General features: G+C 46.2%; 1 protein-coding gene and 1 non-coding gene across 3 annotated transcripts in view; one reads left to right on the top strand and one right to left on the bottom strand.

The window, feature by feature from the left end:
* DHTKD1 (dehydrogenase E1 and transketolase domain containing 1) overlaps positions 1-19,397 on the top strand; it is a 56,784-nt gene that overhangs the window by 33,807 nt on the left and 3,580 nt on the right. The window contains exons 11-16 of one of the 2 annotated variants that reach the window (XM_017529869.2): positions 1,329-1,479; positions 2,971-3,077; positions 9,003-9,167; positions 12,130-12,212; positions 12,877-13,046; positions 16,739-16,824. In XM_017529869.2, coding sequence (XP_017385358.1) covers positions 1,329-1,479; positions 2,971-3,077; positions 9,003-9,167; positions 12,130-12,212; positions 12,877-13,046; positions 16,739-16,824 — 762 coding nt within the window. The remainder of the gene's footprint in view (positions 1-1,328; positions 1,480-2,970; positions 3,078-9,002; positions 9,168-12,129; positions 12,213-12,876; positions 13,047-16,738; positions 16,825-19,397) is intronic. The other variant, XM_017529871.2, reaches the window with a different exon arrangement.
* Positions 19,152-19,289, bottom strand: LOC119471445. The gene has a single exon (XR_005200498.1).

The following is a 19,397-nucleotide window of genomic DNA, read 5'->3' as shown; positions in this document are numbered from 1 at the left end:
TTTTAGAGACAAAGTCTCACTCTGTTGCCCAGGCTGGAGTGTGGTGGCGCAATCTCGGCTCACTGCAACCTCCACCTCCCAGGTTCAAGCAGTCCTCCCACCTCAGCCTCCCATGTAGCTGGGACTACAGGCCTGCACCACGGCTAATTTTTGTATTTTTTGTAGAGGTGGGGTTTCACCATGTTGGCCAGGCTGGTCTCAAACTCCTGACCTCAGGTGATCGCCCGCCTCAGCCTCCCCAAGTGCTGGGATTATGTATTGCATTTAATTGTCATGTCTTTTTAATCTTCTCAGAGATATAATTTTGTATACTGCTTTTTAAAATCTTAACATATCCTTTTGATTTACCATGCCAATACAATGTTAGAGTACTGATTTTAACCAAAGGTAGGGCTTTATTTTTTAACTTTCCTCACTTTGTTTCACGACAATTTTTTTTCCCTGTGGGATTCACTCTGTCACACAGGCTGGAGTGCAGTGGTGTGATTACAGCTCACTGCAGCTTCAACCTCCTGGGCCCAAGTGATACTCCCACCTCAGCCTCCCAAGTAGTTGGGACTACACGCATGTGCCACCACACCCGGCTGATTTTTGTCTGCTTTTTTAGAGAAACACAAAATCACCAAAATTACCATTGGGTCTTGCTGTGTTGCACAGGTTGGTCTCAAACTCCTGTACTCAGGTGATTCTCTGATCTCAGCCTCCCAGATTGTTGGAAGGCCACGATGCCCGGCCACAGATTTTTGAAAAGCTTGTAGGACACAGTTGTACGCTTAGCTCCAGAGGAGGGTTAGCTGAGAAGTATATGTGCTTATCCTCGAAGAAACTCTGCAATACTCATACTCCAGCCTCTTTTCCTCTCTTTGTCCCAACTTTTCTCGTCTGCATCGCTGACACTCAGCAGCAAATCTCTTCTCAAAAGAATCTGGTGATGAGCCAGGCACAGTGGCTCACACCTGCAATCCCAGTACTTTGGGAGGCCAAGGCTGGTGGATCACCTGAGGTCAGGAGTTCGAGACCAGCCTGGTCAACATGGAGAAACCCTGTCTCTATTAAAAATACAAAAATTAGCCGGGCATGGTGGTGGGAGGCTGTAATCCCAGCTACTCGGGAGGAGGTGGAGGTTGTGGTAAGCTGAGATCGAGCCACTGCACTGCAGCCTGAGCAACAAGAGTGAAACTCTATCCCAAAACACAAAAGCAAAGAATGTGGTGATGAGTGAAATCAAGCTCCCTCTCTGCACCACCTTCCTTTGATAAGTCCCCAGGAGCGCAGTGCCCTGCCGTTGCCCTCACATGCCATCGTTTCCTTCTCTTCCCTGGGATTAGGTCAGCAACAGCCCCCTGTCAGAAGAGGCCGTCCTGGGATTCGAATATGGGATGAGCATTGAGAGTCCACAGTTACTGCCCCTGTGGGAGGCACAGTTTGGCGATTTCTTCAATGGTGCCCAGATCATCTTTGACACATTCATCTCCGGAGGTTGGTGTCTGTGTATGGGGTGGGTACAGGTGGGGGTCCCCTCATGGCCCCAGCCTCATGGGGACAAATGAATAAAAAGGGGCCGCTGCTACCTGTGAGACTCCTGTGTGCCTCAGCACCTCCAGGGAGTTGGAGCCACCCTGTTAGGATGGGAGTGTGGCCACTGGCAGGTTAATGTGTTGCTGGGACAAACACCCAACCTCTCTGTCAGTAGGAGCATTGGTGCCACCCAGTGCCTGTGCCCAGGGGTCAGAAGGGCCTTAAAAACCCACCCCAGTGTCTGAAAGCTTCCAAACCAGTACCTGCTCACTGTAAAAATCCGAAGTAATCAAAGTAAACATCCAAGTCTTTCCCCAGACCCTGAATCCCATTTTCCAGGGTGCCCACTCTCGGGTTTTGAATACCTGCCTGACATCTTTGCTGTAGTTATGCTTCTCTAATGTTTTCATTGTGAGGAAGAGAAGTCCCCGAGGAGCCTGGACTTAGGACTTGTCCAGAGACTGTTTGTTATGTCCACTGCCTTCTGTTTGAGACAGTGGCCCGTGTTGTCAGCTGGGCTGTGAGAAAAGTGGGAGCTATACATTCTTTTTTTTTTTTTTGAGATAGAGTCTCACTCTGTCCCCCAGGCTGGAGTGCAATGGTGTGATCTCTGCTCACTGCAACCTCTGCCTCCCAGGTTCAAGTGACTGTCTTGCCTCAGCCTCCTGAGTAGCTGGGATTACAGGCATGCACCACCACACCTGACTAATTTTTAGTGTTTTTAGTAGACGGGGTTTCACCATGTTGGCCAGGCTGGTCTTGAACTCCTGACCTCATGATCCCCTGCCTCAGGCTCCCAAAGTGCTCCCAAAGAGCCACTGCACCTGGCTGGGAGCTACCCGTTCTTTTAAGAGCGGTGCCTGTGGTGATGACAGAGTGGCATGTGCTGTCCAGGAAGCCAGGAGTGTTCCCCTTTGAGTTTGTCCTCCACTTGTAAAAGCCCAGGGCCTATGCTGTTATAGGTTATGGTTTGTTTGTTTGTTTGTTTGTTTTGAGGCAGAGTCTCACTCTGTCGCCCGGGCTTGCATGATTTCAGCTCACTGCAACCTCTACCTCCTGGGGTCAAACGATTTTCCCATCTCAGCCTCTTGAGTAGCTGGAACTACAGATGTGCCACCACACCCGGCTTATTTTTGTATTTTTAGTAGAGAGGAGGTTTCACCACGTCGGCCAGCCGGGTCTCAAACTCCTGACCTCAAATGATCCATCCGCCTCAGCCCCACAAAGTGCTGGGATTACAGGCGTGAGCCACTGCACCCAGCCCCTGATAGGTTTTCATTCAACAAAATGGACATTTCCCTGAGTACAGCATAACAATGCTAGAAAGTCCATGTAATAAAAGCGGTTTTTGGGGGTCAGGCAGAAAACGAACATTGATTTTCCTGGCCGAGCCACATCAGGCCACTCTGTCCTGCTTCGAGAGCTCTTACATCCCACACGGTGCTTTTCCAGGAGAGGCTAAGTGGCTCCTACAAAGTGGCATCGTCATCCTTCTTCCGCATGGCTATGACGGGGCAGGGCCAGATCACTCATCCTGTCGAATAGAGCGTTTCCTGCAGGTAAGGGGAGTATCTTCTGGAGTCAAATAATTGTTTTCCTGACCAGGCTCGGTGTCTCCCTTCTGTAATCCCAGCACTTTGGGAGGCCGAGGTGGGCAGATCACCTAACGTCAGGAGTTTGAGACCAGCCTGACCAACATGGAGAAAACCCATCTCTACTAATAATTCAAAAAAATTAATCGAGCGTGGTGGTGCATGCCTGTAATCCCAGCTACTTGGGAGGCTGAGGCAGGAGAATTACTTGAACCCAGGAGGCGGAGGTTTCAGTGAGCCGAGATCTCGCCATTGCACTCCAGCTTGGGCAACAAGAGTGNAAAAAAAAAAAAAAAAACAACTAAAAATAAAGAATCGTTTTCCTGCTTCCTAGTGCTTTCCTACCTCCTGCAGAGAGCTTGACGCCCACCTAACTGTACAATATCTTAGTATTTGAGCGAAACAGATTTGATGGAATGTCAATATTCTTTGGAAACATAATGCCTCAGATACAATAGTATCACAGTTTTGTGGCAATTAAAGTGGTTCTCTTGTGCCAGGATCAGTAGTTCTTATACCAGGCTGATAATCAGAATCCCCTAAAGAGCTTTTTTTTTTTTTTCTTCTGAGATGAGGTCTCGCTTTATTGCCCAGGCTGGCATGCAGTGGTGTGAACTTGGCTCACTGCAACCTCTGCCTCTCGGGTTCATGAGATTCTCCTGCCTCAGCCTCCAAAGTAGCTGGGACCACAGGCATATGCCACCATGCCCGTCTAATGTTTGTATGTTTAGTAGAGATTGATGTTCTTCCATGTTGGCCAGGCTGGTCTGAAACTCCCGGACTCAAGTGATCTGCCTGCCTCAGACTCCCAAAGTGCTGAAAGTACAGGCATGAGCCACCACCACTGACTGGTTATGAAAACATTGTAAATACCCTCCCAGACATAGCCATTGTCCTTATATGCGGAACAATTGAAAAGAATTTACTGTGAATACTCAAATGCCCACTCCCTAGAATTCACCATTAATTTTTATTATACTTGTGTTGTCACATATCTATTCATCTGTCATTCTGGTATTCATCAATCAATCTTATTTTTTGATTCATTTCAAAATAAATGGAGAGGCTCACACCTGTAATCCCAGCACTTTGGGAGGCCAAGGCAAGTAGGTCATTTGAGGTTAGGAGTTCAAGACCAGCCTGGCCAACACAGTGAAACCCCATGTCTACTAAAAATACAAAAATTAGCCAGGTGTGGTGGCTCATGCCTGTAATCCAGCTACTTGGGAGGCTGAGGCAGGAGAATCGCTTGAACCCAAGAGGCGGAGGTTGCAGTGAGCCAAGATCATGCCCCTGCACTCCAGCCTGGACAACAGAACAATACTCCGTCTGAAATAAATAAACAAACAAATGGAGATATCAATACATGTCACATCAAGAACGGCAAGATTCTGTCTCAAATAAATAAATAAATAAGTGGAGAGATAAATACATGTCACCCCAAGTACTTCATATCGCTAATGGTTTTGGCATGTGTGCAGCTAAAATGTATAAATAGTTGATAGCTGAATAGATAGGTAGATAGAACAGCAGAACTACATTACTAATGACATGGAGAATTTTATTCAAAAAGAGATTACAGTAGTAGTAGATAAACTAAAGAATGACATGTGAAATACAAAATACTAATTTTTGAAGAAATAGAGGAAATGAGTAGGTGGTGGATGCAATTTTGGAGTCATCAGCCACTAGATGACATTAGCAATCGTGCGTCTGGATGAAGTCATCAAAGCAATGCGCACAGTGGAGGAGAGAATGTGCCTGAGCTCTGAGCCCTGGGCCAGTCCAACCTCAGAGGATGCAGAGAAGAAGAATAAATGAGGTGAAGAAGGAGCAGCCAGTGAGGTGGGAGGAAGATCTTAGAAATCAAGTGAAGGAAACATATCAAGGAAGAGGGAATGTCAATGTCAATTAAGATGAGGAGTGAAGTAATCCCATCACTCTGAGAGGCTGAGATGGGAGGGTCGCTTGAGCCTGGGAGTTCAAGACCAGCCTGGGCAACATAGTAAGACCCTGTCTCTACTATGTTGAGTACATAAATAGATAGGTGTACATAAAAGTACATAAATAGATAGATGAGGCATAAGAATGAACCACTGGATTTAGAAATCAAGTGTCCATTTGATGGTTGATGACTGTGGTTTTCATGGAGTGGGAGGGACAAAAGTCTGTCTGGGACATATTTAGGAGTGTTTAGGCCTGGTGTGGTGGCTCATGCCTGTAATCCCAGCACTTTGGGAAGCCGAGGCTGGTAGATCACCTGAGGTCAGGAGTTCGAGACCAGCCTGGCCAACATGGTGAAACCCCATCTCTACTAAAAATACAAAACATTCCCTGGGTGTGGTGGTGAGTGCCTGTAATCCCAGCTACTTGGGAGGATGAGGCAGGAGAATTGCTTGAACCTGGGAGGTAGAGGTTGCAGTGAGCTGAGATTGTGCTATTGCACTCCAGTCTGGGCAACAGAGAAAAAGAAGTATCTAGAGCAACTTGTCCAATCTGTGGCCCATGGGCCGCCTGTGGCTCAGAACAGCTTTGAATGTGGCCCAGTATAAATTTGTAAACTTTCTTAAGACATTATTTGTGATTTTTTTTTTTTTTTTAAAAGAGATAGGGTTTCTCCATGTTGGCCAGGCTGGTCTCGAACTCCTGACCTCAGGTGATCTGCCCACCTCGACCTCCCAACGTGCTGGGATTACTGGCGTGAGCCACCGCGAAAGGCCTGCAATTTTTTTTTTAACCTTATTAGCCATTGTGAGTGTTAATGTATTTTATGTGTGACCCAAGACAATTCTTCCAATGTGGCTCAGGGAAGCCTAAAGTTTGGACACCCCTGATTCCTGATTCTAGAGAAAAGAAAGTGTATTTATTTTAAAAATTTTGATTCACAAATGAAAAATTATGTATATTAATGGTATAAAATGTGATGTTTTGATACAGGAATACCTTGTGAAGTGATTGGATTTAGCTAATTAACAGACCTATCACCTTACATACTCTCCATTTTTTGTGATGAGAACATTTAAAATCTATTCTCTTAGCAATTTTCCGGTATTTAATACATTAACTACAATCACCATCCTCTACGGTAGATCTCTAGAACTTATTCAAAGGAGGAAAGTAGGCTGAGCATGGTGGCTTACACCTGTAATCCCAGCACTTTGGGAGGCTGAGGCAGGTGGATCACTTCCTCAGGAGTTTGAGACCAGCCTGGGCAACATGGTGAGACCCCTTCTCTGCTAAAAATAAAAATTTAAAAATTAGCTGGGTGTGGTGGTACACACCTGTAATCCCAGCTACTTGGGAGGCTGCGTTGGGAGGATCACTTAAGCCTGGGAGGTGGAGGTTGCAGTCAGCTGGGATTGTACCACTGCATTCCATCCTGGGCAAGAGAGCCAAACCCTGTCTCAGAGAAAAAAAAAAAAAGGGAGGAAAGTCAACTTAACTCTTTTGAGGAGTATTTTTGTAAATAGAACAAGAAAATGGCACAGTATTTGGTGGGGAAATTTGTTTCAAGAGGGGTGTGTGTGTGTGTGTGGGGGTGTGTGTGTGTGTGTGTTGAGATGGTGCCTTGCTCTGTCACCCAGGCTGGAGTGCAATGGCACAATCTTGGCTCTCTGATCCTCTGCCTCCCAGGTTCAAGCAGTTCTCCTGCCCCAGCCTCCTGAGTAGCTGGGATTACAGGCGCATGCCATGATGCCCTGTTTTGATACATTTTTAGTAGAGACAGGGTTTCACCATGTTGGCCAGGCTGGTCTTGAACCGCTGACCTTAAGTGATCCTCCCGCCTTGGCCTCCCAAAGTGCTGGGATTACAGGTATGAGCCACCGTGCCTGGCCTTTGTTTTGTGTTAAAGATAGGAAATAAGGCCTGTCTGTTTGGTGATAGCCATGATCTAGCAGCGAAGAAGAGAATGGTGATGCAGGTGTGAGGGTAGAATAACTGAGTGATTTCCTCTCATGGGTAAGATGGGGCGGGCTCTAGTACATGATGGATTAATTAGCTTTAGACAGAGCATGGTTGGTGGCAATAGATGGAAGGCAGAGAAGATGGGTGCAGGTGAGAGTGTGTGTGAGGACATGCTCTTAGGTCATTAGTTCAGACTGGTGATGGATCAGGAGGTCCTGAGTTTAAAGGTGTGAATTAGTCACCTGGGAAAGAAGGAGAATGAGTGAATTAGGGAAACAGAGTTTAAGAGTCTAAGAGTGTTAAGGGCCCACTTGAGATTCTTGGTCAGGATTTTAAAGTGAGACCATCGGTGTGGTTCTGTGTTGTCTCCAGCTACGTTCCCAGCAGACATGGAACAGGGAGAAAGTGGGGATTAACCAGGTTTATGGGTTGGAGTGAAGGGTCAGGGGAATCAAGGGAATATACAAAAGGAAAATCTGCCAGTGCAGTGGCTCATGACTATAATCCCAGCACTTTGGGAGGCCAAGGCAGATCACTAGGTCAAGAGTTCCAGACCAGCCTGGCCAAGATGGTGAAACCCTGTCTCTTACCAACAATACAAAAAATTAGCCTGGCATGGTGGTGGGTGCCTGTAATCTCAGCCACTCGGGAGGCCGAAGCAGAGAATTGCTTGAACCCAGGAGGTGGATGTTGCAGTGAGCCGAGATCACACCACTGCACTAAAGCCTGGGCGACAGAGCAAGACTCCATCTCAAAAAAACAAAAAAGGAAGATGATCATGATTGAGGCCAGGCACAGTTGCTCATGCCTATAATCCCAGCACTTTGGGAGGCTGAGACAGGAGGATCACTTGAACCCAGGAGTTTGAGACCAGCCTGGGCACTGAAATGAGACCCTATCTCTACAAAAATTTAAAAATTAGTCAGGTGTGGTAGCAGGCACCTATAGTCCTAGCTACTCAGGAGGCTCGGGTGGGAGGATTGCTTGAGTCCAGGGTTTGAGGTTACAGTGTGCTATGATTGCACCACTGCACTCCAGCCTGGGCGAGAGAGTGAGACTCCATAACACAACAAAAAGAATTCTCCAGATTTTGTCAACTCTCTTTCCTTCCACTGCCTTTGGGGTAGGGTTAGGAGTTATGCCTTGGCTTTCTGTCCCACGAGGATCTTCTGAGCTTTAACTTCCTTGCCCTCAATTTTTCAACCTATTAGCTGCTTTTGATTTTGTTTTTGTCTTAAAACACACACACACACACACACACACACACACACACACACACACACACACACGACCAGGTGTGGTGGCACATGCCTTTAATCCCAGCACTTCGGTAGGCTGAGGCAGGCGGATCACAAAGTCAAAACACTGAGGCCATCCTGGCCAACATGGTGAAACCTCGTGTCTACTAAAAATACAAAAATTAGCTGGGCGTGATGGTGCACACCTGTAGTCCCAGCTACTCGGGAGGTTGAGTCAGGAGACTCACTTGAATCCGGGAGGCGGAGGTTGCATTGAGCCAAGATTGCGCCACTGCACTCTAGCCTGGCGACAGAGCAAGACTGTCTCAAAAACAACAACAACAACAACAAAACCACACAGACAGATATACACGCACAATGATTTTGATTATTTCATTAGGAAAGTGAGATTCTGATAGTGCTTCCTTCCCCTATTTTAGCCCTACAGTAATCAGAATATGTATTTTTTTTTTTAAAGTCCTTTCCAGATGATTCTTGCTATCACCTATGTTTGGGAACAGTTGTCTTAGATGACCCAGAATTGGGCCCATGGAGAAAGCCATCAGAACTCTCCTTTGGATAATACTTCACAGTTCCTAGATTTACCTGCTGTTATATTTCTGTGATGTTGGGAAATTGCTTTTGTGCTGTAATCGAGAGCACCCGTGTTTCTCTTTGGCTGTCCCATTGTCACTGCGACTGAAATAGATGACCTGAACATTCTTCCTTCCTGCCATTTCTCTCCCAGATGTGTGACAGTGTGGAAGAGGGGGTGGACGGAGACACGGTGAACATGTTTGTGGTTCACCCAACAACCCCTGCACAGTACTTCCACTTGCTGAGAAGGCAGATGGTCCGGAACTTCAGAAAGCCACTCATTGTTGCTTCTCCTAAGATGTTACTCAGACTCCCTGTAAGTAGAAGAAACTGACGAATAAGTCTTCCTCCTTTTCTCATTGTTTGCACTCCTTTTTTTTTCTATTTTCCAAAATCTATTATATTTGAATTACAGGAACACCTTTTTAGTTTCAACTGACTTTGCTTTCTTTTTTATTTTTTTTTGAGACAAATTCTCACTCTTGTTGCCCAGGCTGGAGTGCAGTGGTGCGATCTCGGCTCACCGTAACTTCCACCTCCCCAGTTCAAGCAATTCTCCTGCCTCAGCCTCCCGAGTAGCTGGGACTACAGGCGCATGCCACCACACCTGGCCAATTTTTATATTTTTAATTGAGACGGAGTTTCTCCATGTTGGTAACATTGGTCTCGAACTCTAGACCTCAGGTGATCCACCCACTTCAGCCTCCCCAAATGCTGGGATTACAGGTGTAAGCCACTGCACCTGGCCCCCTTTTTTTTTTTTTTTTTTTTTTTTTTGTGAGACACAGCCTTGCTCTGTCAGCCAGGCTGGAGTGCATTGGTGCAATCTGAGCTCACTGCAACCTCTGACTCCTGGGTTTAAGGGATTCTCTTGCCTCAGCCTCCCAAGTAGCTGGGATTACATGCAGGAGCACACCACCATGCTCAGCTAATTTTTGTATTTTTAGTAGAGATGGGGTTTCGCCATGATAGCCAGGCTGGTTTCGAACTCCTGGCCTCAAGTAATCAAGCTGCCTCGGCCTCCCAAAGTGCTGGGATTATAGGTATGAGCGACCATGTCTGGCCTTGTTTTAAGCAGTTTTTAGCATTCAGAGGGGAATAGGGAGGTACTCATTCTTGGGGGCGATACTTTAACAGTCCTAAAATCAGTGCCTCCTTAAACTTTTTGCACTAGGTACCTCACTTGACTTACCCTAGCTGGGCCCTGGCAGTCAGTATCTAGTCAATAGCAGGAAATGGATTTCAAGTAGTCTCACCAAGAGCAGCTGTTCATTTATGGTTTACTTGTAGTGGTCTACTGGTTCTTTCTTACCCAATGTTTCCCAAACAACCTTATATATTTCGAGGTGACCTCATTAGCCTGGAAGCATCACTGAACATTTAGGAAGAGTTAATGCAATGCCTTTAGCACCAGTTTTCTGATGGGGCTTTTTTTTGTTTGTTTGTTTTTGAGACAGAGTCTCAGTTTGTCGCCTAGGCTAGCATGCAGCAGCATAATCTTGGCTCACCGTAACCTCTGCCTTCTGGGTTTAAGCGAGGCCTCAGCCTGTGGAGTAGTTGGGACTACAGGTGCACACCACCACACCCAGTATTTTTTTTTTTCTTTTTTTGAGACAGAGTTTTGCTCTATCACCCAGGCTGGAGTACGATGGCATGATCTCGGCTTACTGCACCCTCCATTTCCTGGGTTCAAGTAATTCTCCTGCCTCAGCCTCCTGAGTAGCTGCGATTACAAGAGTGTGCCACCGCGCCTGGCTAATTTTTGTATTTTTAATAGAGACGAGGTTTCAAACTCCTGGTCCCAGCCCGCCTTGGCTCCCAAACTGCTGGGATTATGACATGAGCCACCTGATTCTTAAAATTATATTGTGGCACCAGGCAAAAGGTAATCATCTTTTTAAAAATATATTTTTAAGTTTTTATTGTCATCCTTCTGCAGCCATCCTCACCTCCTCTGTGGTCTAATTTTAGTATATATGCTGCCAAAACAAGTGCAAAAGGCAATCTTTTCAACTTTTTCTTTTTCTTGAGACAGAGTTTCTTATGTCCCAGGCTGTAGTTCAATGGGACAATCTTGGCTTATTGTAACCTCCACCTCCTGGGTTTAAGCAATTCTCCTGTCCCAGCCTCCTGAGTGGCTGGGATTACAGGCACACACCACCACGGCCGGCTAATTTTCACATTTTTAATAGAGACAGGGTTTCATCATTTTGGCCAGACTGGTCTCGAGCTCCTGACCTCAGGCAATCCTCCCATCTTGGCCTCCCAAACTGCTGGGATTACTGGTGTGAGCTACCACGCCCAGCCTTTTTCTATTCTTTTGAGACAAGGTCAGGCTCTGTTTCCCAGGCTGGAGTGCAGTGGTGTGATCATGGCTCACTGCAACCTCCATCTCCCGTGATTAAGCCATCCTCCCACCACAGCCTCCTGAGTAGCTGCGACTACAAGCACGTGCCACCACACCCAGCTAATTTTCATATATTTTTGTAGAGATAGGGTTTCACCATCTTGCCCAAGCTGGTCTCAAACTTGTGAGCGCAAGTGATCCACCTGCTTCAGCCTCCCAACGTGCTAGAATCACAAGCTAGAGTACTGCAACTGGCCAGTTTTGTTTTGTTTTGTTTTGAGATGGAATCTTGCTCTGTAGCCTGGGTTGGAGTGCAATGGCACGATCTTGGCTCACTGCAACCTTTGCTTTCCCAGTTCAAGCAATTCTTCCAGCTCAGCCTCCCCAGTAGCTGGAATTACAGACACTCACCATTATGTCCATCTAATTTTTGTATTTTTGTAGAGACATGGTTTCACCATGTAGGCCAGGCTGGTCTCAAACACCTGATCTCAGGTGATCTGCCCACCTCAGCCTTCCAAAGTGCTGGAATTACAGGTGTGAGCCACCACACCTGGCCTGTTTGTTTGTTTGTTTGTTTTTTAAATAGAGACAGGGCAGCAATGGGGAGGGTGGAGTAGGGGTTTTGAAGGGAGTCTCACTATGTTGCCCAGGCTGGTCTTGAATTCCTGGCCTCAATCGATTCTCTTGCTTTGGCCTCCCAAAGTGTTGAGATTCCAAAAGGCTATTTTATGCAACCTCGGAAACATAGTTTTACTCTGAAGTGTACAGAACTGATATTTTTTGGCAAGGTGCTGTCTCTGTTAGTATATGTGCTTCCTTGCAGTGCTAGGCTAGAACTTTGACACTTATATTTGGTAGCGACCCTCGTAAGTGACAGTGTCACTTCTATCTGTTGCTTGCTGGATGTGTGGCCTCTTCTCCCTCATAGGCAGCTGTGTCAGCTCTTCAAGAAATGGCACCAGGAACAACATTTAACCCGGTCATTGGGGATTCATCTGTAGATCCAAAAAAGTAAGATATGTATATCTGTTTCATACTCTGTGGTAGAATTTTAATTAGCGGGAAAAGTAGTTCACATTAAGAGATCTCAAGTGGCACAGATCTCCTCTATCGTATTTTTATTTAATTTATTTATTTTTGAGACTGAGTCTGGTTCTTTCGCCCAGGCTGGAGTGCACTGGTGCGATCTTGGCTCACTGCAACCTCTGCCTCCTGGGTTCAAGCAATTTTCATACCTCAGCCTCCTGAGTAGCTGGGATTACAGGCACCTGCCACCATGCCCTGCTAATTTTTGTATTTTTAGTAGAGATGGGGTGTCACCAGGTTGGCCAGGCTGGTCTCGAACTCCTGACCTCAGGTGATCTGCCCGCCTCAGCCTCCCAAAGTGCTGGGATTACAGGCATGAGCCACCACGCCCAGCCTACTCTATCCTAATATAAGTAAGTCCTTTAAGTCAGTGGAGTGGGAGTTAAGTGTGGGTGGGAGAGTGGACTTTGGAGGCATACGTTGCTGAAGAAGGATCTCCAGGAATAGCCAGTGACTGAACCCAGCTGCAGAGCTCCCCACTGCCTTGTTTGCCAGACCTTTAAATCTGTGCTGTCTCCCCTTTATTCTGACACAATTCTTACCTTGAAAAATTTCTCCCCCACCCTGCTGTTCCTTTTCTGTCCAACAGGGTTAAGACCCTTGTGTTCTGCTCTGGCAAACATTTCTACTCCCTGATGAAGCAAAGAGAATCTCTGGGGGCCAAGAAGCATGACTTTGCCATCATCCGAGTAGAGGAGCTCTGCCCCTTCCCATTGGATTCTTTACAGCAAGAGATGAGCAAATACAAACATGTTAAAGGTATGCTCTTGTTCGGGGTCTTTGATGTTCAGATATCCGAAATCCATTTCCACTCTTTTTTTTTTTTTTTTTTTGAGATGGAGTCTCGCTGTGTCGCTGGGCTGGAGTTCAGTGGTGAGATCTCGGCTCACTGCCTCCGCCTCTTGGGTTCAAGCGATTCTCCTGCCTCAGCCCCCTAAGTAGCTGGGATTATAGGCGTGTGTCACCACACCCAGCTAATTTTTGTATTTTTAGTAGAGATGGAGGTTTCACCATTTTGGTTAGCCTGGTCTTGAACTCCTGGCCTCATGATCCACCTGCCTTGACCTCTCAAAGTGCTGGGATTACAGGCGTGAGCTACCACTCCTGGCCAACTCTTTTAAATGAAAAGAGGTGGTGGAGGTTATTAGAAAATTGAATCTCAGACAGGTGCAGTGGCTCACACCTGTAATCCCATCACTTTGGCAGGCTGAGGCAGGTGGCTTACTTGAGGTCAGGAGTTCGAGACCAGCCTGGCCAACATGGCAAAACCGCATCTCTACTAAGAGTATAAAAATTAGCTGGGTGTGGTAGTGTGTACCTGTAGTCCCAGCTACTTGTGGGGCTGAGGTGGGAGGATCGCTTGAGCCTGAGAGGCTGAGACTTCAGCAAGCCCAGATTTGCCGCTGCTGTCCAGCCTGGGCTACAGAGTAAGACCCTGTTTAAAAAAAATAAAAACAAAAACAAAAAAAAGGCCCAGCACAGCGGCTCATGCCTGTAATCCCAGCACTTTGGGAGGCCAAGGCAGGCAGATCATTTAAGGTCAGGAGTTCGAGACCAGCCTGGCCAACATGGAAAAGCCCCGTCTCTACTAAAAATATAAAAATTAGCCGGGCATGGTGGCGGACGCCTGTAATCCCAGCTACTCGGGAGGCTGAGGCAGGAGAGTCGCTTGAACCAAGGAGGTGGAGCTTGCAGCGAGCTGTGATTGTGCCATTGCACTCCAGCTTGGGCGACAGAGTCAGAGTCCCTTTCAAAAAAGCAAAACTACAAACAAAAAAACCCAAAGAAAATAAATAATCCAATTTTTCAGAACGTGCAAAAGCTTTGAGTAGGCACTTCTCCAAAGAACTGGATGGCAAATAAGAACTTGTAAAGATGCTCAGTATCACTCATGTTAAGAGGAATGAAAATTAGTCAAAAATGAACAATGGCCACTCACCTAGTAGAATGGTTAAAACTAAAGCAAAACAACAGACTCCTGCTATTCAGTGTTGATGAGGAGCAGAGCCACTGGAACCTTCATTTGCTCCTGGTGGATGCAAGCCGGTGCAGCCACCTTGGAAAAACCTTAAGCTTCTTAGAAAGTTAAACCCTGAGTTACCATATGGCCCAGCAATCTCACTCATAGGTATTTATGCAAGATGAATAAAAACACATTCACAGGCCAGGCACAGTGACTTACGTTTGTAGTCCTGGCACTTTGGGAGGTCCAGGCAGAAGTTTCACTTGAGGCTAGGAGTTGGAGATCAGCTGGAGCAACATAGCAAGACCCTGTCTCCACAAAAAATAAAAGAAATTGGCTAGGCGTGGTAGCACGTGCCTGTAGCGCTAGCCCACTCACAAGGTTGAGGTGGGAAGATTGCTTGAGCCCAGCAGTTAAAGACTGCAGTGAGCCATGATCATACCATTGCACTCCAGCCTGGGTGACAGAGTGAGACCCATTCTCTCAAAGACATTTTTTTAATTACAAAAGAAAAATAGCCCAGGCGCAGTGGCTCATGCCTGTGCCAGCACTTTGGGAGGCTGAGGCAGGTGGATCACTTGAGCTCAGGAGTTCAAGACCAGCCTGGGCCATGTGGCAAAAACTCTTTTCTACACACACACACACACACACACAAAAGGAAAAATTAGCCACATGTGCTGGCATGCACCGGTAGTCCCAGCTATTTGGGAGGTTGTGGTGGGAGGATCACTTGAGCCCAGGAGGTTGAGGCTGCAGTGAGCTGTGATTATGCCACTGCACTCCAGCCTGGGTGACAAAATGAGACCTTGTCTCAAAAAATAATATTAAAGAGGTTTACAGAAAAATCTGTTGGTAAGTGTTTATAGCAGCTTTATTCACAATTGGCCCAAACCAGAAACAGCCAAAATGTCCTTCAACCAGTGAATGAATAAACATTTAGTAGCACATCCATATAATGTGCTACTCAGCAATAGAAAGGAACCATTGCTGTGCACAACAGCATGAGTCATTCATAAATGCATCTTACAGCTCCAGGAGCCAGACCCTGCAGACTGCATGACTTCACCGATATGACATTATGGAAAAGAAAAAACTGTAGGGATAGAGAAAAGGTCAGTGATGTTCAGTGGTGGGGATGGGAGCTGGAGTTGACTATGAAAGGTCAGGCTGAGGAAATTCTGGCGGTGGGGTAGACAGAACTGCTCTCTGTCGTGTTTGAGGTGGTGGATACATAACTGTATATGCCAGGAAAAAAAGAGACAAGCAATGCTCTGCCATGTTGGAAAAGGATATATTTAAGTGAGTTTGACTATATAGAGAGAAATCTCTCTAAGTTTATCTCTATATATTTCCCTTCCTTTCTTGGTGGACAGATGCTCCTCAGCTTAATGATGAGGCTACATCCCAATAAATGCATCGTAAGTTGAAAATACTGTTAAGTTGAAAATACAGACCAGGTGCAGTGGCTCACACCTGTAATCGCAGCACTTTGGGAGGCTAAGGCAGGTGGATCACCTGAGGTCGGGAGTTTGAGACCAGGCTCACCAATGTGGTGAAACCCCATGTCTACTAAAAGTACAAATATTAGCCAAGCATGGTGGTGTGCACCTGTAGTTCCAGCTGCTTTGGAGGCTGAGGCAGGAGAATTGCTTGAACCTGGGAGACGGATGTTGCAGCAAGCCGAGACTGTGCCACTCCACTCCAGCCCGGGTGACAGAGCCAGACTCTGTCTCAAAAAAAAAAAAAAGAAAAAAGAAAATGTGGTACATATACACTAGGGAATACTATGCAGCCATAAAAGGAATGAGATCATGTCTTTTACAGGGACAAGGATGGAGTTGGAGGCCATTATCCTTCACAAACTAACGCAGGATCAGAAAATCAAATACTGCATGTTCTCACTTATAAGTGGGAGCTGAATGATGAGAACACATGGACACAAGGAGGGGAACGTCACACAGTGGGGCCTGTCCGAGGGTCGCCGGGGAGGAAGGAGAGCATCGGGAACAATAGTGAATGGATGCTGGGCTTGATGCCTAGGTGATGGGGTGATATTTGCAGCAGACCACCATGGCACATGTTTACCTAGGTAACAGACCTGCACATCCTGCACATGTATCCCTGAACTTAAAATTAAAAAAAGAATGCATTGACTACACCTAACCTACCAATCACAGTTTAGCCTAGCCTGCCTTAAACATGCTCAGAACACTCACATTAGCTTCCAGTTAGGCATAATAATTTAACACAAAATTTATTACATTTCATAGTGAAGTGTTAGATATCTCAAATAATTTATCAGATTTATTGTACTGAAAGTGAAAAACAGAATTGTTGTATGGGTACCTGAAGTACAGTTTCTAGTGAACGTGAATTGCTTTCATAGCATCTTGAAGTTGAAAAATCCATCATAGGTGGAATCATAGTAAATTGGGGACGGTCTGCATGTGTCTACCTGAGGTGCTGAAATGAATTTCTTCTCTCATAGATCATATCTGGAGTCAGGAGGAGCCTCAGAACATGGGTCCATGGTCTTTTGTTTCTCCAAGGTTTGAAAAGCAGCTGGCCTGCAAGGTAATCACACTTTTTCTCCGGGAGTGTTTTGTGTGCATGTTTTTCTTGGAGCATCAACAAATGGGTTTATTCCCTATTGCCAGTTCAATTCTTTAAAGATAAACCAAAATATAAAATCTAGTTTTAGGCTGTTCCTGCAGAAGAAAATGTTGAGTATTTATGGGGCCATATATATATATATGCACATGTTTCTTTCTTTCTTTCTTTCTTTTTTTTTTTTTTTTTTTTTTTTTTTTTTTTTTTTTTGAGACGGAGTTTCACTCATGTTACCCAGGCTGGAGTGCAATGGCGCGATCTCGGCTCACTGCAACCTCCGCCTCCTGGGTTCAGGCAATTCTCCTGCCTCAGCCTCCTGAGTAGCTGGGATTACAGGCACGCGCCACCATGCCCAGCTAATTTTTTGTATTTTTAGTAGAGATGGGGTTTCACCATGTTGACCAGGATGGTCTCGATCTCTTGACCTCGTGATCCACCCGCCTCGGCCTCCCAAAGTGCTGGGATTACAGGCTTGAGCCACCGCGCCCGGCCTCTTTCTTTTTTTCTGAGACAGAGTCTTGCTTTGTCACTCAGGCAGGAGTGCAATGCCATGATCTCAGCCCCCTGCAACCTCTACCTCCCAAGTTCAATCGATTCTACTGCCTCAGCCTCCCCAGTAGCTGGGATTACAGGCACTGCCATCATGACTGGCTAATTTTTTATATTTTTGTAGAGACTGGGTTTCACCATGTTGGCCAGGCTGGTGTCGAACTCCTGACCTCAGGTGATTTGCCCACCTTGGCCTCCCAAAATGCTGGGATTACAGATGTGAGCCACCATGCTCGGCCTACGTGTTTCATTTCTTTCCTTGATGTGTTGCATAACAACATTTTGGTCATCAACATATTAAAATCATTTTTTAAAAAGTGGTTATACTCAGCCGGGCATGGTGGCTCATGCCTGTAATCCCAGCACTTTGGGAGGCCAAGGGGGGTGTATCACAAGGTAAGGAGATGGATACCATTTTGGCCAACATGGTGAAATCCCATCTGTACTAGAAATATACAAATTAGAAATATACAAATTAGCTGGGCCTGGTGGTATGCAACTGTAGTCCCAGCTACTCAGGAGGCTGAGGCAGGAGAGTTGCTTGAACCTCAGAGGCAGAGGTTGCAGTGAGCCAAGATCACACCACTGCACTCATCCTGAAAACAGCGTGAGACTTTGTTTCAAAAAAAAAAGTGGTTATATTCAAAAAAGTAAAAGCCCTTACCTTTTGTCTCTCCATCCCACTACCTCAGCATGTCTTATCTAAGCCTTGGTCAAGCCAGAGGACGAGCAGACTTGTTTTACAGTATGGGACTGGATACACCCAATAACGCTCATTCCAAGCCCATTGTATTAGTTTGTTCTCACATTGCTGTAAAGAAATAACCTGATGCCGGTGCAGTGGATCATGCCTGTAATCCCAGCACTTTGGGAGGCCGAGGCAGGTGGATCACCTGAGGTCAGGAGTTTGAGACCAGCCTAGCCCATGTGGTAAAATCCCTCTCTACTAAAAGTACAAAATTTAGCCAGGTGCGGTGTTGGGTGCCTATAATCTTAACTACTCCGGAGGCTGAGGCAGGAGAATCTCTTGAACCCATCAGGTGGAGGTTGCTATGAACTGAGATCACGTCACTGCACTTCAGCCTGGGCGACAGAGTGACACTCTATCTCAAAAAAAAAAAAAAAAAATACCTAAGACTGGGTAATTTCTAAGAAAAGAGGTTTATTAGGCTCACAGTTCTGCAGGCTGTACAGGAAGCGTGGCATCTTCTTTTTCTGGGGAGGCCTCAGGAAGCTTCCAATCATGGCAGAAGGCAAGCGGGGAGCAGGCGTGTTACATGGTGACAGCAGGAGCAAGGGAGGATTGGAAAGTGGTGCCACATACTTTTAAATGACCAGATCTCATGAGAACTCACTCATGATCACAAGGACAGCACCAAGGGGATGGTGCTAAAACATTTATGAGAAACCCACCCCCATGATCCAATCACCTCCTAGCAGGCCCTGCCTCTAACATTAGGGATTACAATTCCGCGTGAGATTTGGTGGGAACACAGATCAACATCGTATCATCCATCTGCACAGCTGGGCTTCTGCACATCAAAGCTGGTATACTTCTTGCGTGGGCATAGTAGCTCATGCCTGTAATCTCAGTACTCTGGGAGGCCAAGGCAGGAGGATCACTTGAGCCCAGGAGTTCAAGACCAGCCTGAGCAACACAGCAAGACCCTGTCTCAAAAAAAGAAACAAACAAACAAACAAACAAAAAAAACCACTGTTATACTTCTTGATTTTTTTTTTAATTCTTTTAGTAGGTAAGTAGGTCTTGAATTTATTTTGCAAACAAGACCTATTCTATCTACCTTGTCATTTAGGAGGCTAGATTGTTCTTTAGAAAGTGAAAACCGGCCGGGCGCGGTGGCTCAAGACTGTAGTCCCAGCACTTTGGGAGGCCGAGGCGGGTGGATCACAAGGTCAAGAGATCGAGACCATCCTGGTCAACATGGTGAAACCCCGTCTCTACTAAAAATACAAAAAATCAGCTGGGC

This window comes from Cebus imitator, unplaced genomic scaffold (assembly GCF_001604975.1).
Source record: "Cebus imitator isolate Cc_AM_T3 unplaced genomic scaffold, Cebus_imitator-1.0 Scaffold61, whole genome shotgun sequence".
In the NCBI taxonomy this organism is placed as follows: domain Eukaryota; kingdom Metazoa; phylum Chordata; class Mammalia; order Primates; family Cebidae; genus Cebus; species Cebus imitator.
The sequence above is the reverse complement of the archived record's forward strand: the minus strand, read 5'-3'. Positions and strand labels throughout refer to the sequence as shown.